We start from the raw sequence: 23,663 nt of genomic DNA on the forward strand, positions 1-23,663 counted from the left end.
CACTGCAGCATCTGACACGTCAGCTGGGACTCAGTAAGTACCTGTGGAGTGAAGGTAGCACTGTGAGTGATTACACCATGTTCCAGAAGAAAGCAAAATCTGGCCAGGTACTCCTAAGGATAACTATCATATAAAATATAGCTATGGCATGGGATATACCTATACAAAAAATAATTAGTCTTGGGGCGCCTGGGTGGCTCAGTCAGTTGAGCATGCAACTTTAGCTCAGGTCATGATCTCACAGTTTGTGAGTTCAAGCCCCACATCAGGCTCTGCTGTCAGTGTAGATGCTGTCCCCCTCTTTCTGCCCCTCCCCCACGCATACTCTCTCCCTTCTCTCTAAGATAAATACACTTTAAAAAAATAGTCTTTACCTGCAATTCGAATTTAACAGGGTGCTCTGTATTTTTACTTGCTAAATCTGGCAACCCTACTCCTCACTCTAAAATGGTCAAATCCAGGCCACCCAGGTCACCTGAGGAAGGCACATATTCAAGCACATAGTCAGAAGACCCAACGAAAAGCCATTTCCTGTCCTTGGACCTTCTTCAATCAGGCCCCATGGTGACCTGGGTTCTGCCAGCTTTGCGTAGACGTCCAGGCCATGCAGGCTGAGAAGGCCACCAGACACAGCTCCTGTCGTCTCCTCGAGTCTCAAAAAAGGACACCTTCTCTTCCTAAATCCCCATTTGGCCTGGTCTCAGAGAGGCCCGGAGGCTCACATTCCCTCCCCACCACCTCTGTATCCGCGGAAACCCTAGACACAGCATCCACAAGTCCCTTATTCCCCTGGGAGGGGCCCAGAGCCCCAGGCCCCTGACTTACACTCTGGGCTGGAAGACTGTGGCTCGGTCTCGAGCCCTACAGACGGCCGCAGGTTCTCAGAGCGAGATGCTTCTCTCATTATTCATATGTTACCAGCAGGCCACGTCATGCTACATGTGAGAGAACACTAAATGTACATGAAAAACAATTCAGGGTTTCGAATAAAAATTAATTAGTAAATTAGGACATACCCGCACCAGCTCCTGAAAATCTACTGGAAAAGCTCCTAGATTGACGTTCTGAAAAGTTATGGATTTTTCTCTGTTCCCCTGGCTACTTCCAGGTTTTCCTTGTGCTGGGCCTTCCAATGTGGGAGATCCCTGATGCTTCTGTTATGCAGATCAATCTCAAAGGATGGAGATCTGGAAGTCCTTGGCACCCAAATCACATGGGTTATGGGGTGTAGGGGAGATGGGGGACTCTCTTGGGGGGCTACATAAGAACTGAGCCCAAAGTAAAAGCACAGAGAAGCAGGTCATATGTCCTGGTTTGCTGGGAAGGTCCCAGTTTATTTCTGTGTCCCTGGTGGTATTCTTAACACTGCCCCCATTTTACTCTCTCAAGGTTTAGTTTGCACATTCATATGCACAGCATCTTAGGCATAAGCCAAAATGGGAATGACCTCTGTGCCCTGGAACCCAGGATCAGTAGAACAGGTGGGAACAGCCACATAGGAGCAGTTGTGACCAAGCCTGGCCAACTCGCCCCCAGAACTAGAAGTGGGGAAAAAGGCATCTCTGGGCAACAGCCTCGAGTGTGAAAACTGAGGACATCAGACCCCTCCAGTTCCAGGTTCTGAAAGAGCAGGTAGAAGAGGCCCTCACCTTCCCCTCAGCCCCACTCCCTCCCCAGCCCCACACAATGCCCTTTAAGGCCCAAACGTGCCCCAAACGCTCCCCCGCAGCTCCCCGGCACAGGCCACCAGGAGCCTACCCCTGGCTCGGAAACATCCTCATGTGAGGGGATTAGTTAAATGACTAAAACATCAGTCTTTGATCTGACGCAGATAGAGGGCAGGCTTTGCCTCTGACAGGCCACGCTTACCGTCCCCGGGCTTTCCCGGCTGGCCCCAAGAGAGCAAGCTGAAGCTGACTGAAAGGAGGCTGACCCTGCCCCCCAACATGCCTGCTTGGGTCTGCAGGTGGCGTGTCACTTCTATCCCTGACACACTGCAGTGCGCACTTCTTCCCTACAGGAGCTACACTGAAGAGGGGGCGCTGAGTCCTTGCAAATCGGAGGACCAAAGGGGTCCGAGCAACACTCCCCGGGAGCCTGGGAGGCAGGAAGTCACTCATCAGACCCAGAACGGATCTGGTTTAAGTTAGAGGAAGGCGCTAAACAAGGATCAGGGTCTAACCCATTAACTCCCCCTAGGGAGCCACAGATTCAGCACCCCATTAACCTCCAGGAGAAGTACCGGGGGTTTCCATCAATGAGCAAGAAGAGGCAAACTTAAATATTTCCACATACTCAGTACGATAAACACACAGGCATTCGGGATCCCTGGCTCCAGCTCCTGTAAGGTTTCATGGGTCAGGCAGCTGCGCAGGAGTAAGATGTGCACACAGGCGTGGCCTGGGGCTTGGCGTAGTGACTCAACCGCTTCAAACTGTTCTCGCCTAAACCTGCCTTTCTTTTGTCCTTTTTCCTGTCTCCTGGACAAACTCATTCATTTCTAAGGCTTAACCTCCAGACCTTGAGATGCTGTCCCTCCAAGCTGTTCTCAACCTACGATGCTGAGTTTCCGTGTACCTTCAGGTCCCCTACCCGTGGAGAACCCCAAAACCCTGCAAGCCCCAAAAAGCTCAGACACATGACTCCAATTCTGCCCCCTGTAATCTGCTTTTCCAGGTGTCTGTAAATCCACAGCTGTCCACACAGATGAAACATCTCCATCTCTTCTCTTGCATTTAAGCCCTAGTGAGCTGAATGCCTGATCACTAATATACTGACCTAACCCATCCTGGCCTCTCGCTGTCACAGCCACAGTCCCTGACATCAGTGAAACCTTCCTCCTTTCCTATGGGAGTACTGCAGTGACCTCCGCTTCCTCGCAGAGGAAGTCAGTCATCAGGCTTCCAGAATAATTCTTCTTAAAGACGGGCTGAGCATCCAAAACCTGATCATCAGTGTTCAAATGCAATCGCCTGTCATGTTGCTCAAACTCATCCTCCCTTCCCCAGTTCGTTAGCCATTCCATCCACTCTCGTAGGTACCCTGCATTCCAGCCCTAGACTCCTCGCTGTTCCCTTCACACCTCTCCCTCCCTCGACTATGTCCATTCCTGAAAGGCAGTTCACCCTAGTGGTTAAGACTAAGAGCAACTGGTCTTAGAAGCCAGGTGGCCATGGGGGCATTCTGAGTCCCGGTTCTGCCACTCGGTACCACGTGACCTTGGGTGCCAGCAGGTGGCTCACATTCTGAAAAGCAGGTCACCTGGTTTTCCCCAACGCTCAAATAGGAACTTCCCTTTATAGGTAAATCCTTGGGGGGAAAAGTTCTGTGAGATATGTTAGGAAATAAATGCATCTTAGCAGAGAAAGTTCCTGCCCATTTGGCACCTGTTTTCCAAGTTCTGAAGGAGGAACCACTGATAAGCAACTTGGGGCATCTGTGGTGTTGACTGTCCAGCTTTTGCAGGGACCCACTTCCAGAATATGAGGACTGGGCTCGGCCCCTCTCCTCTAGAGGGGTTCTGACACACAGCCCCAGAGGCATCCTGCCAGGAGCAAAGCTGTTCGCCAGGGACTGACTGGGAAACTGAGGCTCCCCAGACCCTGCCTAGAAATATACACAGGCCCAGGACTAAAACCCGGGTCTTTGTCATGCTTACTGTGATTTACAAAGAAAACATACACATCTGGTTTAGGAACTCCTAGACACAAAAACCCTGGCCTTTATCACACATGTGGTGATTACTCTTTGGTGAGGACCATCTGGTTTAGTAACATCTGGATCTTGAGCCCTGAGTTCAACCACATTTTAAGGGTAGCTAAATTGAGATCTACCCCAAACAGTCTGGGGTGCCTCTTTTATGCCAGGCATTTGCACCATGTAACTTCATTCGACTCTCCATTAGTTCTCCTAAATCAGCATTCAGCGCCCAGCCTAGAGCTGCCACAGATCCTTCTATTGGCTCCTTCACCCAGGATCGGAATTAATTGCTATGTTCACCTGCTTTCTCAGCACTGGCCTCTCAATTCCATCTTGGCTACGGTAAAAGTAGCAAGGAAAAAAAGGAAGAAACTTACCACAATGGTAGCTAACATTTATTGACCATTTTCAATGGGCCAGGTAGAATGTTAAGTATATACATTTACAAACCAACCTTATTGAGATAAAATGCAGGTATCATATAACTCACTGACTTAAAGTGTACGACTCAATGGTTTTTAGTATTTGTGTATGTAGAATATGTGTGTGTGTATATATGTATACATATGTATATACGTGTGCACACATATATAGTATATATTAATATATAATACATATTCACCACCCCAGAAAGAAACCCCATATTCATTAACAGTAATTCCCCAATTTCTCTCAAATCCTCCAGGTTTAAGTAACCACTAATCTCTTTCCAATCTTTAAAGACTGGCCTATTCTGGGTACTACACATAAACAGAATCCTACAATATGTAGTCTTGTAACTGCACTCTGTCACTCAGCATAAGGGTCTCCAGAGTTGTTCATGTTGCAGTATGTACTGGCAATTTAGTCCCTCTCGTCGCCAAAGAATAATCCATTGATTGGCTATATCACAATTGATTCATGCCCATATTTGGACATTTGAACAACTGATAGACATTTGGGGTCCTTCCGCTGTTGGACTGTTATGAACAATGCTGCTATAAATATTCATTTACGAGTTTGTATAGGGACATCTATTTTCATTTCTCCTAGTTTTATACCTATGAGTAAAACAGCTAGGTCTTCTGATAAGTCTATGTTGAACGTTTTGAGTAGCTGTTAGACTGTCCTCGAGAGTGGTTGTGCCATTTTACATTCCCACCAATAATACATGAGAATTCCCACGTCTCCACATTCATGGCAACACTTATGGACAGTCTTTCTGACTACATGAAGCGGTTAAGCGTCCGACTTCGGCTCAGTTCATGATCTCACAGTTCATGGGTTCGAGCCGCACATCAGGCTCTGTGCTGACAGCTAGCTCAGAGCCTCAAGGCTGCTTCAGATTCTGTGTCTCCCTCTCTCTCTCTGACCCTCATGCTCTCTCTCTCAAAAAAAAATTAAAAAAGCATAAACAATTTTTTAATTAAAAAAAAAAAAAAGGTTTCAATTTCATTCTTGACATGTGGATGCCCAATAGTGTTAGCACCATTTACTGAAAAAACTATTGCTCCCCTCTTTGAATTAGGTTGGCACATTTGCTGACATCAATTGATCATAAATATGCAGGTCTTTGTTTCTGGACTCTTGCTTCTATTCCACAGATATACGTCTAACTCTATACAAGTACCATATCGTTTTGATTCAGACTGTATCTTTGTAGTAAGTTGTGAAATCCGGAAGCAGGAGTCCTCCAACTCTGTTCTTCTCCAAATATGTCCTGGCTACTCTGAATCATCTTATTTTCCATATGACTTTTAGGATTGGCTTGTCAATTTCTAATAAGAAGTCAGCTGGAGTTTTGATAGAGAATATATTGAATCTACAGAGATCCTTTTGGGGATGACAGTTGTAATGCTATTAAGGCTTCTGATGCATGAATATAGAATGCCTCTTGATTTAGTTCAGGTCTTTCACAATGTCTTTCGACAATGTTTTACAGTGTGGGGAGTAAAAGTGGTACACTTGTCTAGATTCATTTATTCATGAGTTATGTTGTCCTTTTCATGCTGTTGTAAACAGAACTGCTTTCTTAACTTCGTTTTTCAATTGTTCACTACAAAGGCACAGAGATACAATTAACTTGGTGTACGGATCTCATATCTTGCAACCTTACCCAAATCCTTTATTAGTTTTCATAATTTTTTTATATAGAAGATCAGTAAGATAATATTACTTCTTCCTTTTTAATCCAGATGCTTTTTGTTTCGTTTTCTTGACTAATTGCTCTGGCTAGAACCTCCAACACAGATTTGAATAGAAGGAGTGAAATCAAACATCCTTGTCTTATTCCTGATCTTAGGAGGAAAGCCTTTGGTGTTTTACTATTAAGTAAACATCATATTGCTATGGCTGCAGATTTTTCACAAATGCTCTTCATCAGGGAGGAAGGTCTCTTCTGAAGCTAGTTTGGAAGACATAAGAGTTTGCTTCTATCAAGGTGAGGTGCTGGATTTTATCAAATACTTTTTCTCCATCCATAGAGACGCTCATGTGATTTTTGTTCTTTATTCTATTGATAACATGTATTATGTTAAATTCCAATTTTAAACCAACCTTGCATTCCTGGGGTAAATCCACTTGGTCATGGTGCGTAATCCTTTTTATATGTTGCAGGATTTAGTCTATGAGTATTTTGTTGAGAACTCTTGCATCTGTATTCATAAGAGATTTTGGCCAATGGTTTTCTTAGTATGTCTTTGCCTGATTTTGTTGTCAAGGTAATACTTCTCTCAAAGAATCAGTTGGGCATGCAAAGCATTTTATCATATTATCCCATTTAATCTTCCTATCAACATTGTAAGGCAGGTGTTAATATTAGCCCCATTTATCAGATGAGGAAATGGAGGTTCAGGAACATTAACATACCCATGGTTACACATCCAGCGAAGTGGCGGAGTCAGGATTTAAGCCCAGAGAGCCCTTGCTCCTGACTCCATGCCCTTAACAACCATGATGAACTTATTCCTATGGGCTGACAAACCCCCATAAAAATCAGCCATAAGATGAGTGGTAGGTTACATCTACACTAACCAGATTTTGTGACCTGGTCAGAAAGGTCTGGTAACCAGCCCTAACTTAACATCTTTCTAAATTCCACAGTGAGGGGCACCTGGGGGGCTCAGTTGGTTAAGCATCCAACTTCGACTCAGGTCATGATCTTACGTTTGTGGGTTCAAACCCTGCATCGGGCTCTGTGCTGACAGCTAGCTCAGAGCCTGGAGCCTGCTTCAGAGTCTGTGTCTCCCTCTCTCTGACCCTCCCCTGCTCATACTGTCTCTGTCTCTCAAATATAAATAAAAAACATTTTTTAAAAATTTTAAATAAATTCCACAGCAAGATCTGGCTTAGTTCATTGTTGTACTCAAGTGAATCTTTCAGGATCAACAATGTCCTCTTAGACTAATCTGTGGAAGTAATATTCAGACAGGTTAAACCAAATCCAAAGTCAACTGAAAAAAGTACGGCAGACACATGTGCACACATACACACCACTGAGGACATGTCCAATAAGCTTGCGAACACACTGTATCAGGTATATCCATAAGAGAAACGTTGCGAAAGACTAGCTTTCTAGGAATGTTTTACTACAGTTGTAAAAATCAAGTAAGGACGGGAGGAGGGTGGGCTCAGCAATCCTTTCTAGCCTGAATGACCTATTTGGGCAGAATCATGGTGACAGGGGCACAAAATTGCAAACTAAGAAAAAGTGTTCTCATTCCCTTCCCAGGCACCGGGCCCATGTGGTCAGAACAGAAGAGCACAGACATGGGCATGGGTTGCTCCAGGCTCCACTCTAAGTTCTGCTTCACCAGGAGGTCTCCTCAAAAATAGGATGTCCTTATGGAAAGCCTCCTAGGCTCTGTGCTTCAGCTTCTCATCCATGAAATGCTAACTGTCACCTTCATTACTTCATTAGAATGTTGTACGTGTGAAAACAATGCAGGGGAAAAAAATGCTCGCTGGAGATGGAAAGATGGAATGATTATTACCATCAAGTTTCGCCAATCTGCACATTTTTTGAGGGCCTCGCATGTGCTGGTGCTATGCTAAATTAAAAAAAAAAGAAGAAGAAAGAAAATATGCCCATGCACACACACAAAAGAAGGAAGTAGCTCTACCTGCAGAGTTTAAGGAAGGGTTCGCAGAAAAGGTGAGTATTTTGTACAGGGTCTTAAAGAAGCGGTAGGAGTTTGCCAGGCAGACAATAGGATGAAGTGTCTCCCAGACACCAGGAAAGCACCTTCTCCCCTTTTCGTTGTTTACTTGGAACCAAAACTCAATCCTAAGCCAGAAAGGCAGCAGCATAGGGACATGGAGTCCAGAGGACTTCAGGTTACAGTTCTGTCACAACTCAGAGGCAGCAGACAGGTGGCGGTTGCGACTCTGGCTGCTGGCACCAAACTGCTCAGACCTTGATATGATAGGGGTTCATACCCTGGATCCAGGAGATACTAGTTGTGTGATCGTGAGCCACTTACTTAATGTCTCTGGGCCTTCATGTCCTCTTCTGTGATACGGCAATAATAATAGCAGCCATGCCTAAGAGCCATCACGAGGCTTCGATGAGTTGATGTTAAGTGTTTAGAATAGTACATGGCCCACGGCAAGCCCTGGATAAATGTTCATCATCGTTACTGTGAACCCCTGTCACCATGCCTGCCCTGGTCAGCCTGGGCCTCACTGAGATCCGTCCGTCTGGAAAGTGCCCCACCCCCATGCACGCGGGCATCCCACCTGGCAATTCCCTTCACCCAACAACTGTTCGCGGTTGCTGTCCCAGGGCACACAAGGCACTGGGAGAATGCTTCCTAATACACATGGCTTATAATCCAAGTAACCCAAATAGCATCTTCCATAATCAGGATCGTATCGCCATTGCATTCTGTGTGTTGCCGTGATACAGCAAATACAAAGGGGCATCAAAGTACAGAGACTGCAGTAACAGTTGGATAAACACGCAATCCGATGCCTCACACCTGGCATGTCAGCAGCGCCGATACCTTACTCGCAATCAAAGAGGTTCAAAGCGGTGGCTACTTTATAGGTACAAATGTCTTTATCAGGACATTAACGTGCACTGCACCTCTCTCAATAAAAGCAGCCATAAACAACAATCGCTTCTAGGCTGTCACGGAAGCCACTGTGTTTGTAATAGAACCATTCATCTGCGAGACAGTTGCCAACGCCTGTCTCTCAGCACAATAGCAAGCCAGTCACAGAGCCAAGGCAGACGCAGGGAAGAGGGCAGACTCCGAGTAATTGGGACCTTTTCTAAATGGCTGGGGTGGGGGGCAGGGACCTCGGCTTATTAATAGATGTTAAATATTACCCTAGATGCTGCAAAGCTTCGGGGTGATCAATTACGTTTCCTCCAGAGCATTTTCTTAGAAGGTGGCCTAAAAGTTCCTCTGGCCTTTGCAAAGGGAACAATGTCTATGGAAATTTTCAGCTAATGACCAATTTCATTGCCTGTGATGAAAAGGCTGTAATGCTATAAAAAAAAATTTTTTTTTGATAAATTGAACGTCCTTGGTCAGCAGGATTCACCGTCACACTTTTCAGACTGTGCTCTACAAAGCTAAGGAAGAGGGAACTACAGAAATACAGAAAGAGGCTTGAAAGAAATAAGATCCTTACAGGCTTTGATGAATGAATGTGATTTTATTATCTACCTGAATGTGAAGCATTTGAGAGAAGAGAAGGTGGGTAGACAGAATAATGTGCAGTTTATGCACAAGAAGTAAATATCAAGCAACTGAAACCTACCTGTTCTTAATTCAAATGATTATCAAATGCGAATTTACAGTACACCATAGTCCCAGAGTATTTTCATACTCAAAAAGCCACCTAGCTCTGCCCAAAGGCAATGCAAACACAAGACTATTTGCTAAGAATCTGTCACCAAAAAATTAACACAATCATCAAAACAAATTGTTTAAAATTGTGTTAAGTTTTATTACTTATTTTGAAGGAGAGAGAGAACACGAGCCAGGGAGGGGCAGAGGGAGAGGGAGAGAGAGAGAGAGAGAGCATTAAGCAGACTTGGCACTGTCAGCACAGAGCCCCATGTGGGGCTTGATCTCAAGAACTGTGGGATCATGACCTGAGCCGAAATCAAGAGACGCTTAACTGAGCCACCTAGACACCCCAAGGAAACATTTTTAAAAGAGAGCCCCCCTCCCAACCCTCCAGAATAAAATGTGTCCACCACTCTTGTCAAGTTCAAGTTGAATGATAAACACTCTTTCAGCAGGGAATGTGGTGTGTTAACTCCTGTTAGTATTGGTGTGTCACTGTGATGTGAGTGTGTAAACATTAGAAGAATGGATTTGAACACTTTTCTCGATCTCTCCCGCAGCCATTTTACCATAATACATGAAAGTCAGAATAATGCCACTGTTAGTCTGGACAGCTGACGGACAGATCCAACTGGCCAGGGCACCTGTTGAACTCCCAGACCGATGTCCTGAAGTCTATAATAAGAACACTCTGTCCTGCTTCCTGGCCCCAGCACCACCACTCTCTGACCACCTGTCCCCCAAGACTGTTGCCCTGGACACTCATCCACGTTAGGAAGAGCTCAGTGGCACCAGCTTCCCACCCAGCCATCAAGATCCTGCAATGCCCACCCCACCTCCGCACCCTCTACTGAATTCCTGTGAACGACACACCCAAGTGGACCTAGGCAAATTGGTTAGCTTCTAATTCTTGGTACTTTCCACATTCTTCCATTAATGAGTATTCCTTACCCAGAACTGGAGGGAAAAACCAAACTTGATATAATTATTGTTTCCTCCAATTCCAAAAGCAACATATGTTCGCTATTTTAAAAACTCCACTAATATAGAAATATATAGGAGAAAAGGAGTAAGTCTCCTATACTCCAACCCCCCTGCGGCAACCACTATGTGGTAAATTCCTGCGGATTAGTTCTATGATCCTGACCACCCGATATATTTATGTATTTAAATTTACGGAGTTGAACATTCTCTAAGCACCCTTACTAAAGAGATCAGCAGAACACAACCATAATAATAATTATTGAAATAATCACCATAAGTCCTATTAGTAGAGGAAGATACTAATAAGTAGTGATACTAAGGACTTGGAGACAAGCTCCCAAGTGAGGGGAGGAAGGCCACAGCCATGGGAGCACAGAGCTGACACTCTAGAAGTCAGTGGGGGAAGCAGAGAAAGACTGGTGCAATCTAGGGCTGTGCTGAGAACACTCAAGTGCCTCTAAGGCCCCACCCCCTGGAGGCTGTATAGGCCACTTCGCTGGGGCCACCCAGCCTCTGTGTCGCAAGAGGCTCCTGTTGGCTCCCCTCTCATTGTATGTGACTCTGACCCAGACAAGTTTGCCCACTCTGCCCTCTCCGACCCCTTCTTTGGCAGAAACCCTGAAGGGGAGGGGGGAGTTCAATTTCTCCCTTAACTAAACACCCTTCTACCTAGGAAGAGGTTAACCCCACATAATGGCTCCAAAATATTCCTACCTACCTTTCCAACAGGCCCTAAGGGGGCTTAACCTCAAAAAAGTATTCTTTTTAGGATTCAGTTCAAAGCACATTCTTATGTGTATAAAGGGATTTCTCTCAACATTGCTTAGAGGCAGGGAGAGATATGTGGATTTCCTCATCCCTTGCTACAGATGATATTAACAAAGCACAGAGAGCTAACATGGCTGTCCAAAGACACATCACAAACAGGTCTAGTGTGGGAACAGCCAGAGAAGTTGGGAGGAGGGAAGTAGGAAATGTTAGCATTTTCTTTGACCCTAAATGTTCCTTCTATCCCACCATTCTGCCACCTGCTTTTTACTACATCCATACCATGTATTTACTTTTACCTAACTCATTCCATTCACATCTATGGGGCCATGTCCTCAAAGAAATTCTCCCATTATCTGGATTTATTTACAAATTCACACCTCACGACTATGCACTTCAACACCAAAGTGATTAATGAACCCAATGCTAATGAGGCTCCCCATGTTTTACTTCCTCTTTTCCAATGGTCATGACCCACACTCCTATCAGTTGACCACATTCATGGCCACACCTCGAAACTCATCGCTCAAAATCTCTCCACCTCTAATCTCAGATGCTGCCTCTCCCATGCATGACCACAGCCTCCGACCCTGCCTCTTCTCCTAATGAGCGGAGCCTCTGGGCGGCACATTCCATGACGTAGCCCCTCCAGCTTCCCCTTGTCCCTTTCCCAACCTAGACTGGTACAACCATGCAATCACTAGCACCTTGGTGTCTCAGGTCCCAAGCTTTGAGAACTGTCAAAATATGGATGAACCAATAATACCGGGTGGAAAAAAAAAATGTATCACAAAATCATACCAGTGGGCTTCCCAAAAAGTAACACTCTCCACCTATACGTAAATTAACTCAAAATGGATTCTAAGCTTAAATATAAAACAAAACTATATACCTTTTTGAACAAAACACTGGAGGAAAGCTTCAGGATCTAGGGCTAAGGCAAGGAGTCCTTAGACTTACCATCAAAAGTATAATCCGCAAAAGGGAAAATGAATAAATTGGATCTCCTCAAAATTAAAACCTTTTACTCTGTGGGAGTAAGAAAACAAAAAGCAAGGCAACTGACAAGGAGCAAATGTTTGCAAACCACCTATGCAACAAAGGACTCATATTTACAATAAACTCCCTGAACTCAATAGTAAAAATATAAAGAATCCAATTAGAAAATGGACAAAGGACATGAGCAGACATTTCACCAAAGAGAATACACAGATGGCTAATAAGCACATGAAAAGATGCCACACATCATTAGTCACTAGGGAAATGCAAATCACAACCCACATGAGCTATGACCACACACCTCTCAGAATGGCTAAAGTAAACAAGGGACAACATCAAATGCTGGTGCGGATGCAGACAACCTAGATCGGAGGGGAAAACATGAAACTGCTCTGGAAAACAGGGGACTGGTTAAAAAAAACAAACAAATGGCCCAACTGCCACTGCTGGCTATTTTATCCAATGGAAATGAAAACTCACATTCACGCAAAAACCTGTGCATATACATGGCCACGGCTTTATCTGAAATAACTAGAATCAGCCCAGACGCCCTTAAAAAGACATCCCACAGAACACACTCAACAACAAGAAGGAACAAGCTATGGATAACATGCCAACAACCGGAATGAATCTACGGGGAATGGTGCAGAATGGAAAAACCTAACGCAAAAGGTCCATACAGGACGATCCCTTTACATGACATGTTTGAAATGGCAACATTTTAGAACTAGATGGATCAGCAGTTGTCAGGAGTTAAAGCCGGGGGAGATGGGACAAGCTTGGGTGTGGTCATACAAGCACAAATCCAGGGATCCCAGCATCACTGGGACTGATCTGCAACTCCCTATGGTACTGGATACACCAACGGACACAGGTGATAACACTGTGCAGGACTTCATACACACGCACACCCCGCCTACACAAGGACAAGCAAGAATGGGGAAATCTGAGTAAGACCACTCGTGGGCTATCTATCAACATTAATATCTGGTTGTGATAGGATATAAGAGCTTTTGCTAAATGTAATCATGGGGGGGGGAACAATGTGTACAGAGGACAGCTGTGTATTTCCTACAATGACCCGTGAATCTACTTATCTCAATATAAATTTCAATTTAAAAAAGAAAATAAGGGGCGCCTGGTGGCTCAGTTGATTAAGTGCCCAATTTCGGCTTAGGTCATGATCTCATGGTTCATGGGTTCAAGACCCACACCAGGCTCTGTGCTGACAGCTCAGGGCCTGGAGCATGCTTTAGATTCTGTGTCTCCCTCTCTCTCTGCCCCTCCCCGACTCATGCTGTTTCTCTCTGTCTCAAAGAAAAATACATATTAAAAAAGATAATAAGGAGAGCACCTGGGTGGCTCAGTTGGGTTAAGCATCCGACTTCGGCTAAGCTCATGATGTCACGGTTTGTGGGTGTGAGCCCCATGTCAGTGCAGAGACTGCTTGAGATTCTCTCTCCCTCCCTCTCTGCCTCTCCCTGACTTGCACATTCTCTCTCTCACAAAATAAATACATGAATATTAAAAAGAAAAAGGAAAGAAGGCTCTCCAGGTTCTCTCGGGGGGCCCGTGCCAGTGCTGGGCAATACTTCCCACCCCCCAGCTTCCCCCAGCAGCACCTCTACTAAGCCTGCTCTACTTTTCCAAACCCTGCAACCTGCCTCAGCTCAGCCCATGTGGCCTGACTTTCCCCATTCGCAGACCCAATCATTAGGCCCTTTCCCAGCCCCTGCACCCATCTGGTCCTGCCACTGGTGCCTCAGAGTCAAAGAAACTATATCCCCTTTAAAGTCCCTTCTGGGTTTTGTGTCACCAAACATACCCCACCTCAGCAATTTCTCTCCCCTGCTAACCACTGGTCTCTCCCCAGTCCTAAGGGAAGTCTTCAACTACTCATGTCCTTCAAGATAAGATACCATCTCATGGCTCCTCCTCCCCAAAGACTGGGTCATGGTCATGTTCCATCTCGTACAGAGGAAACATAATCCGAATAACGTAGTTTATTTCCTGTACCCAAACCTTGCAAGGACTGTTTCAAATGTCAGTCTCCTTCTCTGCTCCTTCCTTCCTTCCTTCCTTCCTTCCTTCCTTCCTTTCTTTCTTTCTTTCCCTTCCTTCCTTCCTTCCTTTCTTTCCCTTCCTTCCTTCCTTCCTTCCTTCCTTCCTTCCTTTCTTTCTTTTTAATACTCTCTAAAAATGTGCTCCTGTTCTCCTGGACCCAGGCTGTAGCCTCCAGGCCCTGTGGCTCTTACCCTGGCTCATCATCCAAATTACCCATGGAGCTTTAAAAATATATAGATTCCCAGACCATACTCCTAGAGGTTCTCATTTGATTGGTTTGAGTTAGTTTTTTTCATTTTCTTGTTCTTTTTTTAAGCTTCTCAAGTGCTTCTGCTGATGACGGTCAGGCTGGGAACTACCGATGTGTTTCCCTTTTTATTAAAAAGGCACTTTTGTTGTCCCACTGCTACAAGCACCTTGTTTAAAAACCGTGCCAGCTTCACCATGACCCACTGTGAGCACCTACACCTCGCGAGTCCGTCCTCACCGCTCCCATGGCTGCAGGGACCTCTTCTCTGATGGCAAGCCCCCCGCCAGCCTTGGTGGCCGCCCAGTGCCTGCAGCACATGGCAGGACTCACCTCCTCATTCCTCTCGGGCCTATGAACCTGCCTCTCCAGTCTCCACTCCCCACTTCATCTTCCGGGCCCCAAAAAGCAGAACCCTGAAATCACTCAACCCCTCCTTCTCTCTCACAAACCCCACCGGGTCGGCTGGTCCTGGTGGTTCCACGTCTGGAACGTCTCTGCCCACGCCGCCGGTACCTGCTCCGGGCCTCTTCCTCTCCCGCTGGGCTCCTGCAATAGTCATCTAGCTTGCCCACACGCCTGCAGAGCTGGCTTCGTGAGACACCAGCTGAGTCATGTCCTCTCTCTGGAAAAAACGTGACGGCTTCCCTTTGTCCTCAGAATGAGCACCAGACACCACGGTGTGGCCTTCAAGGTCCTCCATGATGCAGAGGCAGCCCAGGCCTGCCTCCCAGCACCCTCCCACGTACACCCTCCTTTCTAAGAGCACCAGGGATACGCCCCTCTCACGACTCTGTGCCTTTCTCACACTGTCTGCTTAGACCTGAACGCCCTTCCCTTCTCTCTGTCGCCAAGGGAGCAAGTCTGGGCCTAGGCTCCACACATCAGCGGGAGTTTTATGCAGGTGCACTATCCTGTAATCGCACACAGGTATGCATTTTCCTGGGGAGAAAAACCACAACTTTCTATAGATTCTCAAAGGGGGTCCATAATCCAAAGTAAGTTAAGAACAAACAAACACTAAGTGGCCTTCTCCCATTTAAAGTTAGCTACGTCTGCCTCTGCTTCCTGCATTCCCCTGTGTTCTCTAATAGAGATACGTGCCATCCCACTAAGCTGTGTACGGAAGACACTTCCCTCCGGATCAGTATGACTGACCCTTGAACAACATAGAGGTTAGGGGTGCCGACCCTCCCCCCCAGAGTCAAAACTCCGAGTATAGCTCTGGACTTCTCAAAAACTTAACTACTAAGAGCCTATTGTTGACCGGAAGCCTTACCAATTATCATAAATAGTCGATGAACGCAGATGTCATATGTTGCATGTATTATATACTGTAGTCTTACAATAAGGTAACCCTAGAGTAAAGAAAATTATTTTGGGGGCCCCTGGGTGGCTTAGTTGGTTAAGCATCTGACTTTTGACGTCGGTTCGGGTCATGATCTCATGGTAGTGGGGTGGAGCCCTGTGTCAGGCTCTACATCCAGTGTGGAGCCTGCTTGAGGTTCTCTCTCTCCCCCTCTCTCTCTCTGCCCCTCCCACCCTCTCAAAATAAATATTCTTTCAAAGGAAAATTATTTTAAAAATCACATGGAAAAGAACATACATTTGCAACACTGTACCACATTTATCTTAAAAAGCCTGTAGAGAAGTGGATCTGCACAGTTCAAACCCATGTTGTTCAAGGTTCAACTGAAGTTAACTATATAAACTGGCTTGGTTTCAAATGTCAGCTCCCCCACTAATTTACCATGTGACCTTGAACAATGAATTTGACCTTGGGCCTCAGCTTCCTCAGCTGTAAAGTAGCTGTATCATTGGGTTGCCAGAAGGAATAAACGAGACAACACATTCTCAAACAAAAAGGAGTCTAGGGGCGCCTGGGTGGGTCAGTCCCCTAAGCGTCCAGCTTGGGCTCAGGTCACGATTTCACAGCTCATGAGCTCAAGCCCCGCGTTGGGCTCTGTGCTGACAGCTTGGAGCCCAGAGCCTGCTTCAGACTCTGTGTGTGTGTGTGTGTGTGTGTGTGTGTGTGTGTGTATGTATCTGCACCTCCCCTGCTCACACTCTGTCTCTCTGTCTCTCCCTCAAATAAAGAGTAAATAAATAAATAAAACAAAAAGAAAGTCTCTAGCCCACAGTAACTGGTCACATGGGCCAGCTTTGTTAAACATTTTTTTATCTGCTGTCCCCACTCACATCACAGTGCAGGTCCTCAATAGGTGACCCATATCCTCCTGGATCCCAGGGCCCATTCACTGCTGTGGTAAAGCTGCTAGAGAGCCTAACTTGGTAAGAGTTTTTCTATTCCTTTTTCTCCCTTATGACCCATTCTTGAGCCATCCTAATTCACTATTTTCTACCCAGATTGCACAAGGGCTCGCACCTTGTGCGTGAGCCTTTGCATGCCCCCCACACATTAAGCTTCCCAGTCAAAACGCTGATGATGCTGGCTTTGCTATTCTCGCAGGAACCAAACTCTTTCAAAATCCTCCACTACTCCTGTGTTCTGAGGAGTCTAGACTTAACCTATATTCTCTGCATTCTCCTACTGGGCCTTCCTGGGCAGAAATCCTTCCTACCTCTTGAACCAGCACCTGCCAGCACCTAGTAAAAACCAGGATTTCTTCTTCCTCAATCTAGGAAGACCATTAAATATACAAACACCTGTCTCTTTGTTTTCCTGCACGTTCTTCTCTCTTTCTTTCTAGCCAGTTCCTCTACCGCCCAGAGGCCCTCTGTGCTCAGGGTGACTCGCTAACCTTCCTCTGTTTTAATTTTTTTTATGGCTTTTTATTTATTTTTTGAGAGACAGAGATAGCACGAGCAGAGGAGGGTCAGAGATAGAGGGAGACACAGAATTTGAAGCAGGCTCCAGGCTCTGAGCTAGCTGTCAACACAGAGCCCGAACGCGGGGCTCAAACCCATGAACCATAAGATCATGACCTGAGCCGAAGCCGGCCGCCTAACCGACTGAGTCACCCAGGCGCCCCTAACCTTCCTGTGTTTTAAATGAGAATTCGGGTATGCATATATTGGACAAACATCACTGAGAGGTTCTAGGTCTGATGAGGCAGTCAGGGTGGGGTCCTTGCCTTATGGGCCTCCGAGTGTGTTCTAAGAGAACAGTTCTTTGTGCTTCACTTTTGTAGCCGACTCACTTGAAATAATACCCTGAATCACAAGTCAGACAGAAAGAGGAAATCAAAGATGTCACATGATGCCCAGATGCAGAAAAACAAGTTCACCTCAGGCCCCAAGCGTCAGTTTTCCAAGTGGCCTGGAGATCCCGTGGGGCTTAGATTTTATAGCCATTTCCACATCAAGGCCTCCGGGGCCACTTTCCTGGTCTTGAAAAGAGATGCCTCTGCATTTTCTCAACCAGTTCTCAAAACCAGGAGGACCATAGATTTTAGTCTCTGACTGACTAATGCTCCCCCATCTGACGTCCTCTGCTGTCACCTCACGACAAGCACCCCCTCTCCTTTTCTGTCGGTGCATTTGCGAAGTAGGCAGGGCCCCCTTCCGTGTCCAGCGCTCCCCTGGCTGGCAGGGCTCAGGCTGAACAACTAGACAGGACTGGCTCAGAAACGTCTTCCTTCTCACCCCCCGAATGTATGTCGTCCTCACAGGGCTTCTCTCCAGGACTAACCAGTAGGCCTGGCATCCTGGCAAGAGAGGGGCCGTCCCTGGAGCTGCCCCTAGGGGAAGACCCCGAAGACACTGATCATAAAAGGAGAAAACCATTGCCCAGCGATTGTTCTGTCCGGGCCGCCTGTAGGATCCCAGGGCACCAGAATCTTCCAGACTGCTTCCTGGCCACCATCATGGCCAGCCTTGTGATCTAGGATCCTCCCTGCTGCGTTATTTGAGAAGCTTTTCTCCTGCCAGCATTGGGCCAGGTGCCCTGGACGCTGGTGGCCAAGAACAGGCTTCAAAAGGCTAAGTGGAAGGTGACCATCTTCAAAGGGTCCTCAGACTTCCCAGAAAGCTCTGGCACACAACCCTGACCTTAGGTCAGTGTTTCCTGCATATGAACTTGTGATGGGTCCATGAGGGCAAGGACCAGGTCTGTCTGGTTCACTGCTATATCCCTGACAACCCCCAGCACTGGGCTGGAATACAGGCGGCGCTCAATACTGAGTTGCTGAATTAACACGTAATGACCTCCCCACCAAGGAATGAATGAAAGCAGGAGGAAAGATCCCAGGTCTAGGGGTCAGACAGACCTGATTCGAAACCTTCTGGCTATACCATTTATACTAGTCATGTGCTTTCCTCATCGACACAGTGGAGACCAGAAATCCACCCCTAAATGTCATTTTGAGCAGTAGACAGAAATCGTATAAAGCCTTTAGCCCAGTTCATGTCAGACAGCACTTCGTTTTCACTTCACAAACACTTTTATGGCTCTCACTGGATGGCAGACACCATCCTAATGTGGCAGGGAGAGTCCCATATCACAATTAGTTTGTTGGACTCGTAACAGTCACATGAAGTAGGATCTATTTAATTCCCTTTTGCGGTCATGGATATGAAGGCACTAGGAGGAAAAGCAACTTGCCCCAAGTCTGATACCTAGAGGAGCCAGGGCCAAGCCTCCTATCAATTCCAAAGTCCAAACTTTGAAGTGCTGCGCTCTTCTGTCTGTAAAGCGAGGGATGTCAGCTCCTGTCCCTACCCGGGTTTCACTATGGAAGATACGGGACCATAGCACTAGACTAGGGTTTTCAGCTGCAAAACAAACACATCTGAGTATCCCTGTGGTTCACAGCATTGTTGTAAAAACAAATGGCCTGTTCCTGGGAAATCCAATCCCAGACAAGTTTGTTGATCAAAACCTTCCCTCCCATCCTGTCCTCCTGTTATCTCCTCTCCAACTACCTATGAGAGAAAGAGCCACACAGCTCCATGAAAATAGGAAACACAGAGAAAGAAAGAGAGAAAGCTTGTGAAGAGGTCTCTCTCTCCTAACTAGCCCTGAAGACAGGTACCCACAACACAGAGGGGCCCAAGGCAGAAGGAGTCTGTCCACATGCAGGCCAGCCACATCTAGTGTCAGCTTGCCCACAGACCCAGGCAGCAGGGAGAGAACTAAACCATCGCTTCAAATGCCCAAACCTCCTCATAAAGAGAGCTTTTTCCATTTTTCCCCTCTATACAACTGCATTTGCCCTACTGCTGACCACGGAGGAAATGTCATTACCAAAATAAATCAGCGCTGCACTTGACCTTGCTTCTCAAATGCCTCAGTATTAGTGACATCACAATGCACTCTACAAATGCTCAGAAATATTGGAAAAACCCCCTCAGGTCAAAAACACTTGGTATTTCACTAAAAGGCATTAAATTATTTTGATTTTATTCCATGGAATCTAAAATGCTTTCAATGTTTTCCTTTTCAAAATGCTCAAAAAAAAAAAAAAAAAAAAAAAAAGAACACTCTTAGGACTTTAGGACACTACGACTCTGGGTCTGTTTTGTGTCCTGGTTCATGTACGGTTAAGACGGGGGACAGGACCAGAGCTAAGGAATAGTAGCTCTGGTCCCACACTGCTCACGAACTCAGTCCCGGAGTGGCAGGGGGCTCACTGTGGAGGCTCCCACGTCAAACTTCTCTTACCCTCAATGTCACAGGGGAGTCATGGGCAGCCCTCCTGAGGGATCTCGTCTGTACCTCTCAAATCTCTGCTAACCCCATGGGTCTCTTTCAAATTACCAGTCACGCTGGCCACCAAGAGGGGGTTGAGGGCAGGGCTTCAAGACTGTGGCAGCAAATGCATTTCCTGCACCCCCAATCGGGACACGTGACCTTGCAGCAGTTGTAACTTCTAATGCTGCTTGTGCAAAAGACTGCCCCATTTTAAATCAGCTTGGTCACTAACACAGTAAGGCAGTGGAATGCTGGCTTAAGGAAAGAAAGAATCCATACATCAAGAAGTGCTCTCTCTCCAGGGGCGCCTGGGTGCCTCAGTTGGATAAGTGTCTGACTTTGGCTCAGGTCATGATCTCACAGTTTATGAGTTCCAACCCCCGCACTGGACTCTGTGCTGACAGCTCAGAGCTTGGAGCTTCCTTCAGATTCTGTGTCTCACCCTCTCTCTGCCCCTCCCATGCTCATGCTCTGTCTCTGCATCTCAATAATAAATAAAAATGTTTAAAAAAAACACTCATACTGATCACTCATACTGAGGTCCATGGCACAAAGTTCCAGCATCAACAAATGTACAAGTCCCAGGGACCCATAGACATCAACTACTGTAACTCTTTTTCCTTTCCACAGGAGAGAAAATGAAGCTGCAGGCCAAAGGTAAATCTGTCCCCTGCTGGTAAAGGACTCCAACCGAAAACCTGTTGGTTATCTTTCTATATTCAGCACAGTGCCTTGGATACCCAGTAACCAACCAGGGCTCTTATTAACACATGGATTTCCCCCAAAAAATGGTCTCTGTGACGGTGTTTATAGATAGACTGGTTCAATCTACCATGGCTGCTACCTAAAGAGTAAAATTAACCAAGAAGAAAATACAATCGGGAGTTGACAAAATTAACTTTTGCTTTGAAGTGAGTTCTCGGCCCCAAACCTGGTTTCTCAGCACACGCCCCTTTCCTGTATTCTTAGTGAGGAGAGAAGGGCAGCAGTTACTGCAGACCAGGATGTGCAATACGAGGCTGATATTTCAGATTACAACAACTTCTGGACCGACAAGCAGGAATTGTATGAGGGAACGTGGCCTGAAGCCGCCTTCACAACTAGTAATAACATCAGCTTCAAAGGAGGCGCAAGGATTAAAGTACTTTCTTCTGCCTTTAAAATGAGGGCAGGGGGAGGGGGGGTGCAGTTTTAGGTATGAAGACAAGATCCTGCCACAACATCCCCAGGCTGAGGAGGGGTAGCCCCGGAGAGATACAGGCACAGGCACAGAAAATGGACAGCCCTGAAACTTTCGACCCACGGCAGCTGATCTGTTTCACCCTGAGTCCATTTCATGAACGGACACAAAGAAGCTTCTCTGGCTACAAAGGATCACATGAGAGCATAAAACAAATGAAGGCTTGGGCTCTGTCCCCTGTGTGTGTGACACTGACGGGCTGGAGACTCTAACGCTGCAGAAAGCAAAATTTCCCTTGTTTCCATTACATCATCCAAGTCGGGAAGGCGGGGGCAAGGAGCACAGCTGGTAGCAGCTGTACCACCATCTGCCTTCTCCTTTGCCGTGTGTGCTGGTTTGAGCAGCAGCCTCCTACGGCTCCAGATAGGGGAGGCGCAGGGTTAAAGGCACAACACCCTATTATGGAAAAGCTTTCAAATTATTTAGAAATAAATCACTTCCATGATAAGTTAACAACCTCAGGTAGGCTGCTGAGCGAGTTCTCCGGGAGGAGCGGTGATTTGTTTGCATCTCTTTAGACGCCTCTGCGGCACAGACCCCGTCAACTCGACGTGCCCAATTAGACCTGCCATTTGCTTCCTCAAAGGTAAGCAGACCACAAAGCTCAGGTCTGCAGCTGGAGCCGTTTATGGAAGGGCCAGGGAATGGTCAACCCCCTGCATGCAAGCCCCAGACTAACGGATAGGGGACTTGCCGCTGCCTCTGGCACTACAAGCCTTTTGGTTGACCAGCCCTTTTTGTGGGAAGTTTCCTTTAAAGCACACTGCTAAGCATCCCCTTTGCAGAAGGGGAGATTGGTGAGAGCCTGGGGGCTGACACCTTTGTCTGGCCATTCAACTGTAACCTTGCAATAAAGCCTGAAGATGGTGATTTGGAGGTCTGGGCAAGCTACATGCATGTCTGACTGGCCTCTACAGGGTTCTGCCTAAAAAACAAAAATGCCAGCTTTTAAAAATGACTATATTTCATATATGAACATCTATATTGCTGGCTCTTCTGGTGGAGGGGTGGGAAATTAAGAGATTTGGTAGCACCAAGCCCCATTTTCATGTGGCACCAATTACCAGGAGCTAAAAAGCACCAGGCTTCCACGAGACTGGCCACGGCTCCAAAGAACTAGCCCCTACACGTGGGGGTCGGCAACTGTGCCCCTACCTGAACCCTGAGAGCTTTCGCTATCATGCTGTTGGGCGCGTCGAAGGACAAGAAAACCCAGAGAATGATTTCCCAGTGGTCCTTATGGACTCTTCTGGCTCACTGAGATTTAGTCCCTTGGATGGCCAACTAGAATCCACCAAGATACCTCAACCCAAGACAGTGAACGGATCTCTGTAGAAGGATAGCCACAATTGCCCCTTATTACAAAAGCACATCGTAGCATTCCAGCCCACTTACCATACATCTTGCCTTCGTCTGATAAGATGATTTTCCTCCTCCCACATGGCGGATAGATAGCCAAGGCTTCCTGAAAGCTCTGCTCAATGTCAGGGCTCCAGACCCCTTCCGCATCATTGTCAATCGGCTTATCTGCAGAGTCACTCATCCTTTCCATGTTTTCGGCAGGGCTCTCACTGCCGCTCCAGCTGCTGGGCTCAATTTTGGCGGTTGGATTTTCCAAGCCGAAGCCTGGAGCCTTTTCAAGAAAATAAACCTAAGAGAGAAATGAAAAGATAGCATAAGGACGAGGTAATGACCAACATACTGCTCTTACGAGTTCTATTACCCGTTCTTCAGTCACTAGCTCCACTCGGAGAGTAACTCCTAGTGGAGAACACAGAATCTGGGGATCCAAGTGGCTTTTGTTCTTTATGGATCATGTTAAACACGCATACGCAAATGCAACAGCAGGCAGAAACTGGCTAGTCTTCACAGATGTGAGAACGGTACTCACTCGGAGTTACAAGTTCACAGTGAATCATACAAAACCCCTGACTAAATGCCTACAATCTACCAGGAGCGCTTTGCTCAAGGATAATCAAATGTCCACAGCAAAACAAGGGCTTCAAATGAAAATAAAGTAAACCAAAAGATGCCTCGCTGTGGCAAGTGGCACAGGAACTCAAAACTGTTAAACCAGCCAGTATTTGTCACCGGGATTACCAGAATGCAAGAGGGTGGCAGGATGGAGGAAGGAGATTACTGTTATCCTAAACACTCCTTCCACTACAGCCAAGGCCAGCTGCCCTGTACATGCTTCTGTACAGCGTTTCTCTGCAGGGCTTTTGCCCC

At 46.5% G+C, this 23,663-nt stretch overlaps 1 protein-coding gene across 6 annotated transcripts in view; it reads right to left on the reverse strand.

Annotated features, from left to right (window-relative positions):
* The window catches only part of TEAD1 (TEA domain transcription factor 1), a 174,881-nt gene extending 151,802 nt beyond the window's left edge, over positions 1-23,079 (reverse strand). For 3 of the 6 annotated variants that reach the window (XM_029957500.1, XM_029957499.1, XM_029957498.1), the window contains exon 1: positions 22,830-23,079. In XM_029957500.1, coding sequence (XP_029813360.1) covers positions 22,830-22,986 — 157 coding nt within the window. In that variant the 5' untranslated portion in view covers positions 22,987-23,079. The remainder of the gene's footprint in view (positions 1-22,829) is intronic. The other 3 variants (XM_029957497.1, XM_029957496.1, XM_029957495.1) reach the window with 1 other exon arrangement.
* Between the last annotated feature and the right edge of the window lie 584 nt (positions 23,080-23,663).

This window comes from Suricata suricatta, chromosome 11, assembly GCF_006229205.1.
Source record: "Suricata suricatta isolate VVHF042 chromosome 11, meerkat_22Aug2017_6uvM2_HiC, whole genome shotgun sequence".
Classification (NCBI taxonomy): Eukaryota; Metazoa; Chordata; class Mammalia; order Carnivora; family Herpestidae; genus Suricata; species Suricata suricatta.